Here is a 17,038-nt window from a genome sequence, read left to right on the forward strand (position 1 = left end):
GGGCGAAGCGCAGGCACCGTCAGGTAAGCTTCATAGCGTCGAACATGCACATTACATATGTCACAGGCTAACAACGTTAGCAATTGGGTAAAAAATCTAACTTCAACAGAATCCATGTCTCCAGCAACCAGACGATTCACAATAGCCGAGGGTGAAGACCCTCTGTACAAACTCCGCAGTTTGTATCTAAGCACAAGGCTGTGTGTGTATTTGAGACAGAGAGCGTGTTTGTACATTTTAGGTATATTTGAATTAAAGTTACCATTCATATCACCAGATAGCAAAGGTCTTTCATTTGAGGCTAAGGTGGGATTTGTTTTGCATAAAGTGTAAGAGTCGTTGCCCTCTGGCATTTAGGAGAGCTCTTCAGGTCTTCTGGTTTTCCGCCATTATTTAAAACATGCATGTTAAGATTAATTTCTGTCTCTAAATTACCTGCAGCCATTAACACGTGTGTGTGCCTGGTTGCATTTCTCATTTGCCCATGTGTTGAAGGATCGACGGCTTATTTGGTTTATACCATACCCCCGTCGGTTAGGGCCCCAGCAAACCTGAAATGTATTTCACAGGTATAGTAGAGACAGATGGATTACTTAACATTTATTCAAAACTGAATGCTTTTTCACAAAAAAAACCCAACAGGAAACCAATTTGTGGGAATCCATAAATAAAACCAAAAAATGTTGTTTTTTGGCACAGGAAACATTTTTGCAAATCCTGAATGACACTACAGATCAAATAATGTGATCTCTCTTTTACATTTCAAGAAAACTAAAACTGCACCCTGAACGCACCATTCCCATGGGAAAAAGTAGTGATAAAGAGGAACGCTCAATATACTCTCCTTTAATTATTTATACAGTATCTGATGATAAAACTGTTTTAAAATGTACCAGTCGATTTAGCAATAAATCTAACACTGTCTGCAGCAAATATCTTAGAGATCTAAAAGACCACTCTGAAAATAAAACAAACCCACTGCGAAGTAGGGTTCTTCAGTACAACAGTGGCATTAAAAATGTTTAAACGTCACACAACATATTCATCCAAGCATATTTTCAAGTATTTTGATGTTTATGCTCTTCTGGCACCAGTAGTGGAAAAAGCCATTCAAGCAGCAAAAGAAAGAACTCCAACCACAAAAATGTTTCCTCTACCAACTCCAACCACAACTGCCGTTAACCGATTAATCACGTAATACATTTTTTAACAGCAAATTGATTGTGTCTTTTAAACCGCAGTAACTTTTATAAAATAAAATACATACATCTTACATATTTAAGACAGTCAACACATCCTGAGTGTAATCAGCCATCACTTGAAGAATTGGATTTAATATGAGTATTTAATTTCCTTTTGGGAGCAATAAAGTATTTTTGAATTTGAATTTCAAAAATATAACACAACATAATGGCAGTTTTAACAAATATGTAAAAAAAAACTTCTTGTTTTTTAAAAATAAAAGTTACACACTGCAGCTTTAGAAATCATAGATTGGTGTTTACCATCGTAATAAATTCTCTAATTGATCATTTCACGCCATAAAAATGGTGATGCACATTGCCATTGCCTAGTTATGATGCTTGGGAGAATGGATGCTGATAAACACGGAACAATCCTGGAGGAAAACCTGTCAGAGGCTCCAAACGTGTCCACCTTCCAGCAGGGGAACCGCCTCAACCATGCAGGGCCACAAAGGAAATGTGTTTCGAATAGTCTGTACCGGTTCCAAATGTAAATCCGACTGAGAATCTTTGGCGAGACTCGAACGCTGCCGTTCAGAGATGCTAGTCGTCCAATCCCGACTGAGCTTCAGCTTGAAAATAAAAAATTTTAAAAAAAATGAACGGGCAAAATTTCCACTCACTGGATTTGTAAAGTTGGACGGAGACGCACTACAAAGTACTCGAAACTGTGTTCGCCTCGGAGGACTGGATAAGAAGGCAAGCCGCTCTTTTCAACATTTTAAGCATGTATGAAAAGAAAAGTAGAAAACGGCATACCTTTCCTTCCACCTCCCATTCATGAACTACTGAGTGTCGGACCTCGTAAAAATCCCAGGAAAATATATTCATGACTGTGCATTCGAGCTTCTCTTGGCTTCCTTCTCCAAGCCTTTCCCCCATATTTCCACATGTTTGTACATCCCTGTTTCTGTGGGCTTTACAAGCGGTTCGGACGTTCAGCGAGTATTTCCGACATAAACCGAAGAGCATTCGAGCGAGTGAATGTACATTTTCAAAGCGCGCTGGAGAAATGAAAAGCACTGAGGTCACTTAAACATGCCGGTGCTACAACCAAGTGTTCCTTTAAATGCTTCATTTGGATTCCTCATTCATGCGTCTCATGGCAACAAAGCTATTTTTATGTTTGCTGAGAGGCAATCTTGTCGCTCCGTCCACTCGGACAAGAGGTTCTGCTGTTGTGCGCATATGCTTGGCCTTCATGCTGATTGTGACAAAAGGAAACGACCAAAAGAAAGAAAAGTCTTTATCCTTCAGCCTGGCCTTCCGGTATTTCAAAAATGACGTCCCTATTATCCGACGGGGCATTATACCAAACAAGCAGAAAACGCATTGATTATTGCTGCCTGCAAACAGCGGAGCTCAAGAAAAAAAAAAAAAAAATGCAATGCAATTTATAATGTATGTGGACATAAACCCGAAGTGGAGCGTCGGTTTATGCGAATGCAAAACAAAACACGAGTGTTTGAATGTTAAGACGCTGCAGTTTGCCTCACGGAGGCCTGCGGGGAGAAGCAACAGCCTCCCTGCTTTTTCCCTCCGCTTTATGCGCCCGTTTGAATAGGGAAACAAAAGAAACGCTCCTTTTGTGCATGAATGGGCACCCGCCGTCAACAACGCACAATGGGAGGAACGCGTTTCATGCAGCGTTGACCTCCATCTAGTGGCGGAACCGCTTCAGCTTGAAAGGCACCGAGATTAATGATGGAGCTTCTCTAACGCCGAGGACCACAATGTAGAGAGAAAGAGACAGAGAGAGAGAGAGAGATGAAGAATAAAACCCAAATTACAATAGAGACGCATGAACACTCAAGAATGTAACAGCGCGATTCGCTGAAAGTTTCGGAGAAAGCAGCGGGAGTCAAATTGTGACACTGCAATGAGCAGCGCAACAATTAATTGAATTTAATTGAAAATGACAAATCCTATTTAAAAAAAAAACTACCACGCTTTTAATGACTCAGGGAGAGAGAGACTGCGACTCGTGCGAGATTACAACTGCACCCCGCGACGTGGTCACAATCGCGAAACAGACGGCGAAAGTGAAAGGTTTGACTGAAATACAGACAACAACAAAACCAAAACAATAAGAAATATTGTACAAAACAATGCAGAGAGAGAGAGCTCCCATTTCAGGGGCTGGGTTAGATTTAGCTCCTCTGTCACATTTACTGAACCGTGTTTTTCTAATGAAATCCGGGCGCTTCGCCCGACGTTATGGCAAAATCAGCCCAAGTTCCGAGTGAGAGACAGTAACCTCACTCGGCGTCTGTAATATTCATCTGAGCATACAGTCGCAGAATACCCAACGCGCCTTATTTGCTGAACTCTTGAAGCTCCCCAGAATCCCTCAGGTGGCCGCAGCAGCACCAGGCCTGGCTGACCTTTGCTCCTATTGTTGTTGGCCGACTCTGAACATTGCCAGCAGAAATCTCCCGGGTTTTTGTTTGTTTGTTTTGGCTTAAACAGCAAATTATTCACAAACAAAAAGTGTCAAAACACTAAAAAGCTTCCAAAAAGAAAAAAAAAATCGTTGTTTTCTTACATTGCATTAACAGCAGACATCGGTGTGAGTGTACGCGACGGTTTTGCAGGACTATTCCTGGGGATGGATACATGTTTTCCGCCTTTTTTTTTTCTTTAACAAATAAAAACATGTAGGTGTTCAGCCCCCTTCACTCTGTTACCTCTAAATACAAGAGAGTCCTCCTGTGTGTCATTTGTTCTGGGAAGATTTGTAAAAGTCATTATTAGTCAACCAGCTTCACCGTGAAGACCAAGGAGTTACAATACATACGTTCGGGGAGAAAGTTGTACAACAAGAACCAATAGATTAGTTCAAAGCATTGTCAGGTGATAGGATGGCCCAGTTAAAGTCCAGACCTAAATCCAAATTAGAATCCGCAGCAAGACTTGAAAATGAAGATCCGCAGGCAGCCGTCGTTCAATCTGGCTTTTACAAAAGCCGAGAAATACTTCAATCCCATGAAACCCCATGAGACCAAGTCTTCTGTTTTTGTGTTTTACTGCTTCGAAACTTTGACCAAAATGCACTTCATCTGGATAGTTGGATTTAATTTCCTGCTTTTAAACACAAACTAAAGGACACCTAGCAGACTGAACCCATTGCTCACAGTATGTGTGTGTAGATGTTGTCCTCTTCCCCTAGCTTCCCGTTTAGCTTTCAAGCTAACGCTGTAAATAAGAAATTGCTCTTAATGCTGTTTAAATGAAGGTTTAACTAACTGAGCTGCTAGATTCCTAACTACCAAGTACTAACCCAGGAGACTTGAGTATAAATACACGTCATGTTTTTGGGATGATGTTTTTAAGTAAGTTTGAAAACCATACAGCCTACGTTTTTCCTTACCAGCTAATCACTTCCTTACTAATCACTATCAAAGCTTCTGGTTGTGACTTAGCAAAAATATGCAGAGGTCCAACAGATATGAATGCTTCTTCAAGGCGATGTCCATGCACGCACCGTCAAACAATATTTATTATTTGCATTTGTTTTGGGGTTTTTTTTTCCAAAGAGGAGCTAAATATTGATTTACGTTGGTCAGGATCGAGTGCAGCCTTTGCTCAGCGGCTCCTCTGACAATCTCAATTAGCCTGTTCAATTTACTATTCCAACATGTTGTTTGCGGTTGGTAATGAGAACAAGGCACTTGAAGCATGAAAAGGAGGGAGGATTCTTTTCTCTTTTTGTAGCATGGATGTTTTTTTTTGTCCTTCCTCCTGAAAATGAGTCCGTCTCAAGAGAACGTTCCCCATTATCTGCTACTATTTTCATCATGCTTGCCTTTTTTTAATTGGTCATGCTGCTTTTTTTTTTTTATCATTATTGAATGAATTTTTGCTTTCTTGTTAACGACAAGAAAAAAATGGCTTCGACTCATTCACTTCGGTTTTTAAAAAAAATCCTTTTAGGTGTTTTTTTTGTTGTTGTTTTTTTCTCGGAACTTCCTCATATTAAGATAAAAGGTAAACTCTGCATTCGGCCATTTGTCATCAGAGTCTAAGGACTCATTAACTTCCCCAGCATCATAACTGGTGCCATTTGTTCATTTAATTAGGATGCAATAACAACGAAAAGATAAATTCCCCCAGGAAAAAAAAAAAGTCTTTGCAGTGTTTATTGATTTATTAGTTTATTTTTCATGCTCGCCTCTTTCTGTTGAAATATGATCGCCTTCCTGTGTTCAATACGTGGAGCTGAATGACAAAAAAAAAACACTCCAACAGCAAATATGCACATTTTTATTTAGCAAAATATAGATTTTATATGAGGAGGGGAGAGAGGAAGCGCTAAAACACCAACTAGCTCCCTGCTGATAAATGATGCAGTATACATAATCATAGGGTTGAATTGGGTAGAAAAGAAAGAAAAAAATCCATTTGGTCGATGAAGCGTCCAGATACGTGTACGCTAAACAAACCTAGTAATTATATGAAACGAGATCATCCCGGGTGGAACAAAAAGCTCGCACTGCAGAGCTGTGCTAGGGGGGGGTGACCTGGTAGCATTATGCATCCTGCAGGCACGGCCTCATTAAATAAAAATCTCACACACTCCAGGTCGTCTGCATGATGCAAAAGAAATTCTGTGTAATGGATTGGACTAACTCGTCCCGCTCCAAGTGCCTCCCCTCCTCCTCCCGCCCTTCGTTTTTGCTTTTAGCTTGATAATGAAGAAGGGGTTGTGGGGAGGGGGGGGGAGAGGGGGGGGGGGGGGGGGGTTGATCAATTTGTAACCAGCAATATTCAATGCAGAGTTTCAAATAATGTTATGATCTCATTTGCGTAGGTTGGGCAGCCGTGACCCTTTCTCATTCAGAGGTTCCCATGGCCCATATTTTGTGAGCAAAATGAATCAAAAGCAACTCGATTTTGTTCCAGCGAGCTCTGGGCATGATTCCAAATTAATATTTATACGCACTTTTTATTTTTTTTTATTATTATTATTATCAGAAATGGTGAAGCTCATTAAAGTCAGTTGGCTGTTGGGTTGTGGTTCAGGTATTGACGAAGTGGTTGTTAAAAGTTCAATATTAGCCTCTTGACGCATTTAAAAAGCAGTTATGTCGTTTCTCCTGCTCAACAACCTTCTGGTCCAAAATGTTTTACCTAACATGGAAGATCATTTCTTCCAGAAAGATAACTTGCGAGACTCCTAAACTGCTGAGGCTACTAGAGGCAGGGTGACTGACTGCAGGGAGAGAACAAAGTTGAATCTTCTGAGCTAAGCAACATGTTCGATTTTCACTGGAAGTAATTTGAATACTTTGGAGTGGACCAGCCAAAGTCCTGACATGGATCAAAGCCATAAAGCTCAACACCAAAAATATAATACTCCGAACACCAAAGAAAACATGCAAAATATGCTTATTATCACCTAATAAAGCTTGCAGCTGTAAAGCCAACAAAGGTTTTTTTTTTTCCCCACTGATTATAAAGTTATGATCACAAGATTCCCCTTAAATAAGCTAAAAATGGTAATAAAATGATCAAATTACCCTCTGGACTTCCTGAAACAGTTTCAGACAGAATTGATTGCATAGATGAGTAATTTGTTGAGTACAAAGGGCAGATTTGAACCAAATGTGAACATCATCCGTGTTTTTCTTTTTGGAAAATATGCATGAAAGCGGTGCAAATTTGTAAAAGCTGAACTGTAGGAAGCAGAGCACGACGAGGGCGTACTGTGGCGCACAATGCAAAAGGAAAAACAATGACATCGAGGGTGCATGCTCTGACAAGTGGAAGGAAATAAAAAAAAAAAGCATTACATTCGGTTTGTGAAAGTAACAATAAACGTCGCAGAACATCAGATATCAGTACACGAGCACATCTTGGGAATCCTTGTTGGGAAGGAAAAGTACTGCCGCGTTTTGAAAGTCACCTGCTTCTCTTGAGCAGCCCTGTAGGAGACATTCCAAAACAATATTCTATAAATCACATGCACAAAACAGTTTTTTTTTTTTTTTTTTGGTATCAGCAGGGAGAACCCTGTTTAAAAGGAGCTTACGCTGAATTTCGCCCTCATCTCCTCGACGTCTCTTGGAACCCGGTCTCTCTCTGGAAGTGAACAGCGAGAGTATTTTTAGTAATAATTGCCACTTTTTCTGACTTTTGTTCGCTGCGTTTGATGAAATCACTGCGCAATTGCATTGGAATTGCATTTAAGGAAGCGAGTGGCCTTACTGTGCAGCCTCCAGAACTTTATGGCCAATATGGCCACGACAGCCAGGAAAATGACAGATGAACAGACCACCACAGATGCCAACATGTGACTAGAAAAAACCCAGAAAACACAGACACGCAGCCTGCTGAGGCAATCCACGATGATTCTGAAACTGAAGGCGCAGCACAAATCAGCGATACTAAGCTTCTACCTGTGGCTGCTCCAGGTCTCCCTAGTGATGGGTTTGGCTGGAGGCAGGTCTGCAAAGGACTGGCTCGACACTGGTGGAACTGCAAGAGACAATGCGGCATTAGACGGATATATTTCAGGTAAAAAAATTTTAAAAAAGAAGAAGAAATTGAAAAAGAAAAATTGAAGTAGTGTGCCAAGCACTAGAGAGTTTGTTGCGCAACAGAAACTTGACGTATGGCATCAACATTCTTGACAGGTGTTGTGAAAAAATCCGTACGCTGCAGCAGATGCTCCTTCTACACAACATGATGACATATTGATGCTAAGAGCAGCTTCTTTGCGTTTTAATGGCTGCAAAATGGACATTAGTAGCAACACAACTCCAAAAATATTAAGAAGTTCAAGTGAATTATTGTCTCATTATTTTTAAAGGTTTCGGTGCCACTTGTGGCCTTTAGTGAACAGTGGATGGACAGGAAGAAGGGTGGAGAGAAAGAGAGAGAGAAAGAGAGAACGGCCTGGGGCTAGGAACTGAATCTGCAGCTGCGTGAAGGACTGGAGGCTATGGTGAGCCGCTGAGCCATGTGGCGGCGCTTTTTCTTCAATATTGATGTTGTTTTAGCAGACATGAACGTCATTTTAAAATCTCAGCCGACAAACATGAGTGTCAACGAAACTGCGGCGTACAGAGATTTCCAATTCCAGACTACGCCGAAGCAGCCCGTTGGTTCTCCATGGTTACCCACTTACAGCTTGTCTGACCTTTGTTGCCAAAGTAAGTTACTAGCTGTATTTAGTCAATCGTCTTCATTTCATTACATCGATTAGCAAAAAGGAATAATTTGAGATTAAAATCGTAGCCAGAGAAATATGAATACAAACCACTGGAAAAAAGATAACCTACAAGACATTTTAAAGCCACATGCCAGTAAACACATCGTTTATTGTAATAGTAGATGTTTAAATGGTAAATGAGAAAATAAGTTGTATGCTGTAAATAGACACAGGGGAAAATGAACAAAGTTAGAACGAATGGCGCTTTCAGCTGCTTTCAAAAGTAGGAAGACATCTGAGATTTCCTACTCAGTTCCGAACTGGAAATCCAACAACAACGCCTATCTTGTAATTGTATTCGTTCAAAGCTAAAGAAAGTAATGGAAGTTGCGTTAAAGTGGTGGAAGCGCTATTAAGTTCACAATGAGTTTATAACTACAGCTTCCACTGCAGTTGCACAGCAGCCATATTGGACATACGAGAGTGCTTGTTGAACTTCCCCAGCTGAAATTCTGACTTCAAGGGCATTCCTGACTGTTCCTTCATAAAATAAAACTTTCAACAAGCGAGAACAATGCATTATCCTTAACTTTATCTTTCTAATCTGACTTTCGAGACGCATTACCTTTGCACTAGCGGGTCTAATTCAAAGCACTGCCGATTATAAAATAAAAAGTTCTCCGGAGTTGGAATTCTGACTGCGAAAATCAAAGGTTTCCCAGTAACTCAGACTTATCCAGTATGGCTCCCGCACAAAAGAAATGTAGATAAAATTGTTGGTAGGAACTATTTTGTAGCACTTCTGAGAGTTTTTGTCTATGAGCTTTGACTTTATAAGTATGGCGGGGAAACTAAAAAAGGCCCGCTAGCTTGAGCGCATCGTCTGGCTTATTCTTTGCAATCCCCATTTTCTCCTTGCAAAAGTTTTGACAATAACTCTGCAGCAGATTCACTTTTGTTTTCCCATGCAAGCTGTTCTATTGCTCAAATACAATAAAACGACAATAAATGGGTGACTTTTAAAGACCTCGGAAGCAACATGCAAAAATCTATAGATGCATCCAACAAAGCATGCTAGCTACACGGCTTCACTGTAGCAGCTCGAGAGCTAAAAGGATCCATTGATTGCAAGAACAGAACAGTTCAAACTTGACACAACGCAAAACCTGATCCAAACATGACAGCCAGGCGCTTTTCATTTTCTTCCTTTCGGCATCAAATATTCCCTAGACAATATGAAGGCCTCGGGGTAGATTCTCATTTAGCCTTTCTTTAGTCTTGGAATGAACGTTTGCGCTGCAAACTGTTACAGACATGAGTTAAGCTTTGTTTGTGCTTTTTTTTTCAGTTTTGCCTCTCACGAAAATACTATTGCTGTGTAATGCAGTGATCTGTGGACGTTTGCACACTAAATATTTTGAATACATCAATGAGATTTTCCATGGAAGAGCACAGTAAGAATGATACCTTTTTAGTTAACGGCTCAGTTTTATCATTAAGAGTAAAAATTGGAATTAAAGTCAGAAAAATGATAATGTCGCTAGAGATTTACCATTATACTCACGTAGATTTGAGTAAACTAGATAGCTACCAAACTAATGCCCAAGTTGAACCCATAAAGCCATTCCTTCTGTTTACTTTCTTTAATGGTTTTAGCTTTTTTTTACTCTAAGGTGATTACCAAGACCACTTAAATACAGCATATATAACATTTTCCCATTGTGTCACATTATTAGCACCAACGTCATTCATTTTACTAGAATTTTAAGTGATAGATTCTATGTTGAGGAGAACCACGAAGTGGAAGGAAAAGGTAAGATGGCCTCCAACACTTTTTGCCAACAAAAATGTGAAAAGGAAGGCGTCCATTTACCTGAGTTGTTGATTGAAGCGCCCTTAACCCCAGTTACTGTTTCACTTATTTTTTGGATTCGTCTCTGTCATCTTTCTGTCATCTTCCACATTTACAAACTGAAGTTCTTGTTCATTGTTCTATGCAAATCAGCTTGAGCTCACCCAGACCGGATGGAGAATGTCAGTGAGGATCAGTTTTAAAGACTTTCCACAGATTACCAGTTGGATGTAGCCCTGGACTTATAGGCCTGGCTTTATGTTTATGTTTGTGGCCCTGCAGCCTGTAACCGGCTATTTTCCTGCATTGGTCTGTGCTTAGTTTTTGCCTTTTTTCCATCAACTCTGTCAAACTTCCCCCCCGTTTCCTGCTGAAGAAAAGCACAGCGGCAGGTTGATGGCATGTTCAGGGAACCATGCATAGGAACCATGCATGGTTCCTATTTTACATCCAAAACTCTTCTGGTTTTGGATGCAAACCAGAAGAGTGGTCCAGCCTGTCGGTTTTGGTGGACAGCCAAAACCGGCAGGCTGGTTGGTCACGCATTTGTGCCATACTGTATTTTCAGACGACACCTTGAACCGTGTTCAAAGCAATAGCATGCCTCAAAATCCTTCACAACTGTCTCCCTGACCTATTTGCTCTGTTCCTTTGTGTTCGTTACGCTGCTTGTTAGTTAATGTTCTCTAACAAATCCCTGAGGTCTTCACAGGAAGAAGGAAAAAAAAAACTGGATTTACAATGAAATTTAATTACACTTTTTCAGATTAGTTTGAGCTTCAGCTGCAAGAAGAATTTTGTAAAGGATTTTTTTCCCCCTCCTCCCTTTACCACATTGCGCTATTTTTTGTGTGTACCACAGAATCACAACGATGTACAGTAACATTTGTAGCCATACTTATGGCAAAATGTGGAAAAAGTTCCAGGCTTATTAATAATTTAGAGAAGCACTGCAACGGCTCATAATTTATCATATGGAATTGCATGTTGAGATATGCATCAAACGCAGTGATTTGCAAGGAAAGCAGATGTCGTAGGGTTTTTTTTTTTTTGAACGCCTGCCTACCGGTGGTGGGTTGGGGTGTGACCAGCACGTGCACGGTTGTCTGCTGCTGCCCTGCGGAACACCAGTACCACGCCGTGTCTTTCATCTGCAGCTTCTTAAAGGTTACAGTGAAAGCCCCAGTTCTGTCATCTCTGATGGCCACGGAGGAGTCTTCGTAGCTCCCGTCAGAACCTGTCGACAGGCAGGATCTCCAGTCGCCACTCCGACACCATTTCTTCTCGCTTCCTCTGTTGGCAGGCAGACACAGGGGAGTCACAGAAAGCCGGTCTTCCACCGTGTACTCTCGCACGAGTGGAGAGATTTCTGGTCGTCAAACACGAATGTGAAATGTTATCGGCGGCGCTTTAGCAAGTTGGTCTTGTATGAAATCAGGCCGATGGTATTTGGAACAACAGAAAAAGTCAAATGCCTGTATCTCTCACTGTAGAGGCATTCGATTGTGACGGCGCTTCCCTCTGCTCCACTCATCCTGCTGTTCACAGCTGACATGCCTGCAGAAATCATCAGGACAACGTGTCGTTAATAAAAGTCTATTTAAAGTCAAATAAAGGCATTAAGACACGGTGAACAGAAACAAAAAAAAATGTGTGAAAAAAATCAGTCCTTTAGGTAGACATAGGATGGAGTGTCTTAGTTGATATGGTTCATAAATGGGAAAAAAAAAGCTTGGTATATTATAGAGAAGAAAAACTAAATACATAAAAATAAAGCGCCCTTAGTTGCACTACATTAGTAACAAGAATAAAAATAACAATAGTACTACTAAAAAACAAAAACAGCTGATTTATTTCGGTAATTTTGTTCAAAAAGTCAAACAAACTTGTATGCCGTGCGGTCTTAATTTTATGTTTTAAATGTTTATTTGATGCTTATTATTGTGGCTTATAACTAATGGAAACCCAAAATGTGGTCTGCAATAGTTTAGAATTATTACATAAGACCAATGAAATGTAATTTTCCAAATCAAAAAAATGCAGTGTGCACCGTAAAGTACATGCACTCAATACTTGGTCCGAGCTCCTTTCGTGTGAATGACTGCATCAACATGGCCTGTAGGCAATCGGCCTGTAGTTCTGGAGCTCAGGTTGCTTTGATAATTGCCTTCAGGCCATCTTCATTGTTTGATCTGGTGCCTACAGTCTTTTCTCTTGACAATGTATCCACAGACTTTCTATAGAACTCAAGCCAAAACCAGTTTGCTCACCAATCAAACGCGGTGTTGCCACAGTCACTAAACGGGTATTTGGTATTCTTTGCAGTGTGAGCCAGTGCCAAGTCCTGCTGGAAGATTAAATCAATACCCCCATAAAGCTTCTCAGCAGAAGGAAGCAAAATGTGATCTCAAATGTCCTGGTAGATGGCTGTGCTGATTGGGACTTGACAAAACACAGTGGACCAACACAGGCAAAATTAGGTGGCTCCACAAATCATCACTGACTGCGGAAACTTTCCGCTGGACTTCAAGCAAGACGGATTACGTGCCTCTGCACTCATCGTCCAAACTCCGAATGAAACGCAACATTTATTTTCACCTTAAAATACTCAGACCTCTTCGGTGTAGGAGGTGCTCAAACCCTTTGTACATTATTTTATTTACGGATATAAAAGGTTATGTATGTATGCAGTTTGTTTTGAAGCAGGTGCTAAGTTAAATATAAATTGTGTCTTTCAACATACGAGCATTAGCTATAGCTGTAGATATTTGTAATTAGTTGGCAAATGTAGGCATGTCTGGGCATGACTACGACTGCAGAATAGCAGCAAAGTGCTTCCAGTGGAATTCGTAATATGTGTAAAATATGCATCAACCAGCATTCGTGGAACATACGTGCCTCCTGGGTTGAAAGATGACCAGAGGGTGTTTAAGGTACATTTTTGACAACAGTCTACCAGGGATTACCAGGTAGACTGTTTACCAGGGATTCTTTCCTTTCACTCAATTTTCTGTTTATATGTTTTCTTATAGCATATAAAAAGAAAAATCTATATTAGCAGTTGGTTTCTGTGGCTTACCCTCTTTGTGGAGGGTGTCAGTGACTGTCTACCCGGCAAATGTCAAATCCACCTCATGCTTACGTTTGCTATGACATGTCTCCATTTAGTAATTAGCGTACATATTTATTTAAATTTGATTCGCTTTATGTAACCTTACATTTGTTGAGCACCTGGGTTTGGGTTTGTTTTTTTTTTATTCACTGCGAGCGATTAAAATGAAGAGAAACGTGAATTATTTCGCTCTTGCTGTGCTTAATTTATAAACACAAGTTCCCCATTTTGAACTGAATTACTGAAATAAATCAAGCGATCACTGGCGTCCCCCTTTTTGTGCTTCAAAAAGCCGATTCGGGTTGCGACCACGCAGGTGGAAAATCCCCCCACTACTCACCGTGAACCACTTTTACGTCTGTATAAGCGACGTCGTCGGCTTCCCACACGCCACCTATCTCCACGCCGCATATGTACCACCCCGACTCGCCCTCCTTCATGTCCGTCATGGTCACGGTGAACACCAGCTGGACCGGGTCGTCGAAAATGTTCACTTTCTTCTCGGCCGGATCGACCAGGTGGTGGTCGTCGGTTCGAGCCAGCGACGTGCAGAACTCCCTGGTCCGCCCCTGGCACCAGTATTTCACATAGCTGGCGTACTGGGGCTCGTAGTGGCAGGGGATGGTGAGGGAGCCCCCCTCCAGGACGGCAAACTCTTCCTCCGTGGTAACCTTACAGAGAAAGGCTGGCAGAAAGGGGATGTGATAAATGCTGAGCACAAGTTTAATCTTCAGAAAAGGTTCGGCTGGAACAGGAAAGTTATTTCTTGAGGATATTTTTTTTTTTTTTAATCTGCTGCATGGAATAGGGAAAGTGGCCTTGACCATATTTGTTGTAAGGGTTTCCTTTGTGGCACGGGAGTTTGTTCCTTCTTTCTTCTTCTTTTTTTTAAAAAAAACTTCCCTTTACTTGTTATTCTGAAAACGGATTATCCTTTCCTATAATTCACAGGATTAAAGGGCTAACAAAACCAGCCTCGAACATACCCACTGCCTGCAGCCAAACACTGAGAGCTTGCAAGTCTTAGAAAAACATGAAATCTCTCGGTGCCTTCCAGCAGAAAACAGCAGCTTCAACAACTTTCAAGCCAGTCTCCCCCCACAAATGATTAATGTAGAAATGGAATAAAATGATAAAGTGAAGCGAAGCGCAAAGAGTATCTTATGACAAAGCGCCAGTGTTTGCTAAATGCATAATAATAAAGTGAGGAGGCAACAGCAGAGGCATTAATCATCCTTTGTGTTAAACTCCATCAACGGCTGAAAGTGGGTTTTATTTTCTTTCTCTTTTTTTTGGGATCAGCTTCTGACCTCAGCACTCATACCTGGAATCCATGGTAACAAGAAGAGGGTGATCGTGGAGAGCTGCGACATGTTTTGACTTCGCTTTTGGAGTTTGTTAAGCAGACTCACCACCCAGCGCAAAAGACGCTTTGAGATCTGGGTTCCGCAGTGTCAATCTCTTCCCCACCCGCTTTGGTCATGTGACCAAAAGCTGGATCCAGATGTTCCAGATGTTAACCACATAGGTGCCAAACGGACAAAAAGGGAAGTGTTCAGATGGCAGTGGAATGAATGTAGGAGAGAAATCATTGGGGAAAGAGAGCAACATGTTAAAAGTCACAGAAGTAACTGCGTGACGAGAGGCGCTTTTGGTCGTCCATCAAATGCAGGATTCGCGGAAAGCCGGAATTCCTTAAATGTTTTATTTTGAAACGGCATGCTCATCGTGCCGGAACGTCATTCCAGCTACTTGATTTCAATGTCCATCATCCTAGTGGGGGTGGGAGTTCACAGTGGGATATTCAAAACGTTGACTTAATATCTCCATAAGTTGTATGACCACTTGACAAAAGATATATGCAGTTCAGTAAGAGGGTTATTCAAGATGTTTACTAGATATGCCTAAAACTAAAAAATTACATTTTCCTCACTGACGTTACATCAAAATAAACTTATCCTGTTATGGATCAGCTAGCATTAACGAATTCTTTGGTGAAATTGTGAAATTCTAATTCACTTGATCAAAATTCAGTTTGCTTACCTTTTCTTAGTGACCTTCCTGAAGCTTCCTTCAATAGTTTGCTGCAATTCTGGCCCATTCCTTCTGACAGAACTGGAGTAACTGGGTCAGGTTTGTTGTCCGCCTCCTCACACACACACAAACACACACACACACCTTTTAAGACCTGGACACGGATTTTCTATCAAACTGAGATTAGATCTCAATAAAGGCCACATCAAAACATTCATTTTGTTGTCCGTAACGCAACTTTGCAGCCAATTTGACAGCATGCTAAGGCTAATTGTCCGTTTGGAAAGTCCATTTGTGTCCAACTTTTTTTGACTTCAAGGCTGACGCTCGTCATGCTCATATTTTACAAAGCGCACCAATTCCCCTGGGGTCCTGGCAGCAACACACCCAGACAAAGTGCTGCTGCCAGCTCTTCCACTTCCTATCCAAATGTAATAATTGTCATCATGGCCAAACGCTTCAGTTTAAATTTTTTTTTTACCAAATTACAACACATTACCAAAAACGATTTGTCCCTAATGAACAAGTTTTACTCCCTACCACAAAGTTCAACAAAGTAACATGCAAGCCTATGGAGCAATGTAGCGATTTCTGTGCTGCAAATGACAACTTTTTACTGAACATTTCCGTAGAAAATTCAGGTAGACATTAAAAAATAGACGAGTCTCGACCTTAAGGATTTCCAGCACTATCAGTTATACATAAGAGACTGTGTTTTCAGACAGGTTTGGAAGCCAAGCAAACCAACTAAGATCCACTTTCTGCAGATTTAGTGGGAAATCCATGAGGGTTGGCAGTAAAACCTGCAGATTATTTGAATTTGCTGGTTTTAGAAACTGTAAGAAAATGTTTTCTTACAACTTTATGATAGTTGTGATAGAATAAATATCGGTACATTTGAAAGAAATTATGAGTCAAAAAATTTCTTTACAGAATGATTAACTCTTTCTTTACTTTAACAAAGTGAAACACATTTATTAGAGTCTAATATTTCAAGCCTTATTTTTTGTTATTTTGATGATTACGGCTTACAGATAAAAATACTGAAATCTTTAAAAAATATTCTAACTTTTTGAGAGGTACCTGTATAAATTCACGTTATAACCAAGCATGGATTTTTTTATTTATTTATTTTTTTTAAGCTTTGTTTGGAGGTGGGAGCATATCAGGCAAGATGGCAGAAGAAGTAAAAAAAAAGTTTAACTAAAATAAGAGAGACCACTGAATGTAAATGGATAAATGGTTCAGTTCATTTGGTTAAATGAGACTAATATTGAAGTTTTCAACAAAAAAAATTGAATTCTGTGGTCTTTATAAGAAAGCCAAGTTGAGCTTTTACAGATCATCGGCATTCAGAACAAATGGCCAAATCAGCTCACAAGCGGTTAATCGACCTCCCTCCACAGCCACCTCAGATTTGATTACTTTAGAGAACCTGTGGTGAGTTGATTTTTTAAAAACACAGAATAAATACAATTAAACTTTGGAGACATCTACCTACATAGACATCTTTTATCATTATTATTTATGCAACATTTACTCAGCTACGTTAAACACCAAGGACTGAGAGTTTCTTCTCTCAGCCCTAAATTCTCATATCTGGACTGCAAATTAATTTCCACTTGTGCAACTTCTAAGGTCGA

At 40.5% G+C, this 17,038-nt stretch overlaps 1 protein-coding gene across 1 annotated transcript; it reads right to left on the reverse strand.

The window, feature by feature from the left end:
* Positions 1-6,199: 6,199 nt before the first annotated feature.
* Positions 6,200-14,838, reverse strand: pigr (polymeric immunoglobulin receptor). Its single transcript, XM_032566463.1, has 8 exons — positions 14,686-14,838; positions 13,702-14,046; positions 11,725-11,806; positions 11,316-11,542; positions 7,643-7,721; positions 7,452-7,540; positions 7,276-7,325; positions 6,200-7,168 (listed from the first exon to the last, which is right to left on the reverse strand). The coding sequence occupies exons 1-8, from the start codon at positions 14,732-14,734 to the stop codon at positions 7,082-7,084; spliced, it is 1,008 nt and encodes a 335-aa protein (XP_032422354.1). The 5' UTR covers positions 14,735-14,838; the 3' UTR covers positions 6,200-7,081.
* Positions 14,839-17,038: the final 2,200 nt, after the last annotated feature.

The sequence above is a fragment of the Xiphophorus hellerii genome, chromosome 6 (assembly GCF_003331165.1).
Source record: "Xiphophorus hellerii strain 12219 chromosome 6, Xiphophorus_hellerii-4.1, whole genome shotgun sequence".
Classification (NCBI taxonomy): Eukaryota; Metazoa; Chordata; class Actinopteri; order Cyprinodontiformes; family Poeciliidae; genus Xiphophorus; species Xiphophorus hellerii.

Coding starts and splice junctions, on each gene's coding strand:
- pigr (XM_032566463.1), bottom strand. CDS start 14,734: ATGTCGCAGCTCTCCACGATCACCCTCTTCTTGTTACCATGGATTCCA. Junction 7,541..7,642: donor GAGACCTGGAGCAGCCACAG/GTAGAAGCTTAG, acceptor GGTTTTTTCTAG/TCACATGTTGGCATCTGTGG. Junction 7,326..7,451: donor AAAGTTCTGGAGGCTGCACA/GTAAGGCCACTC, acceptor GTTCACTTCCAG/AGAGAGACCGGGTTCCAAGA.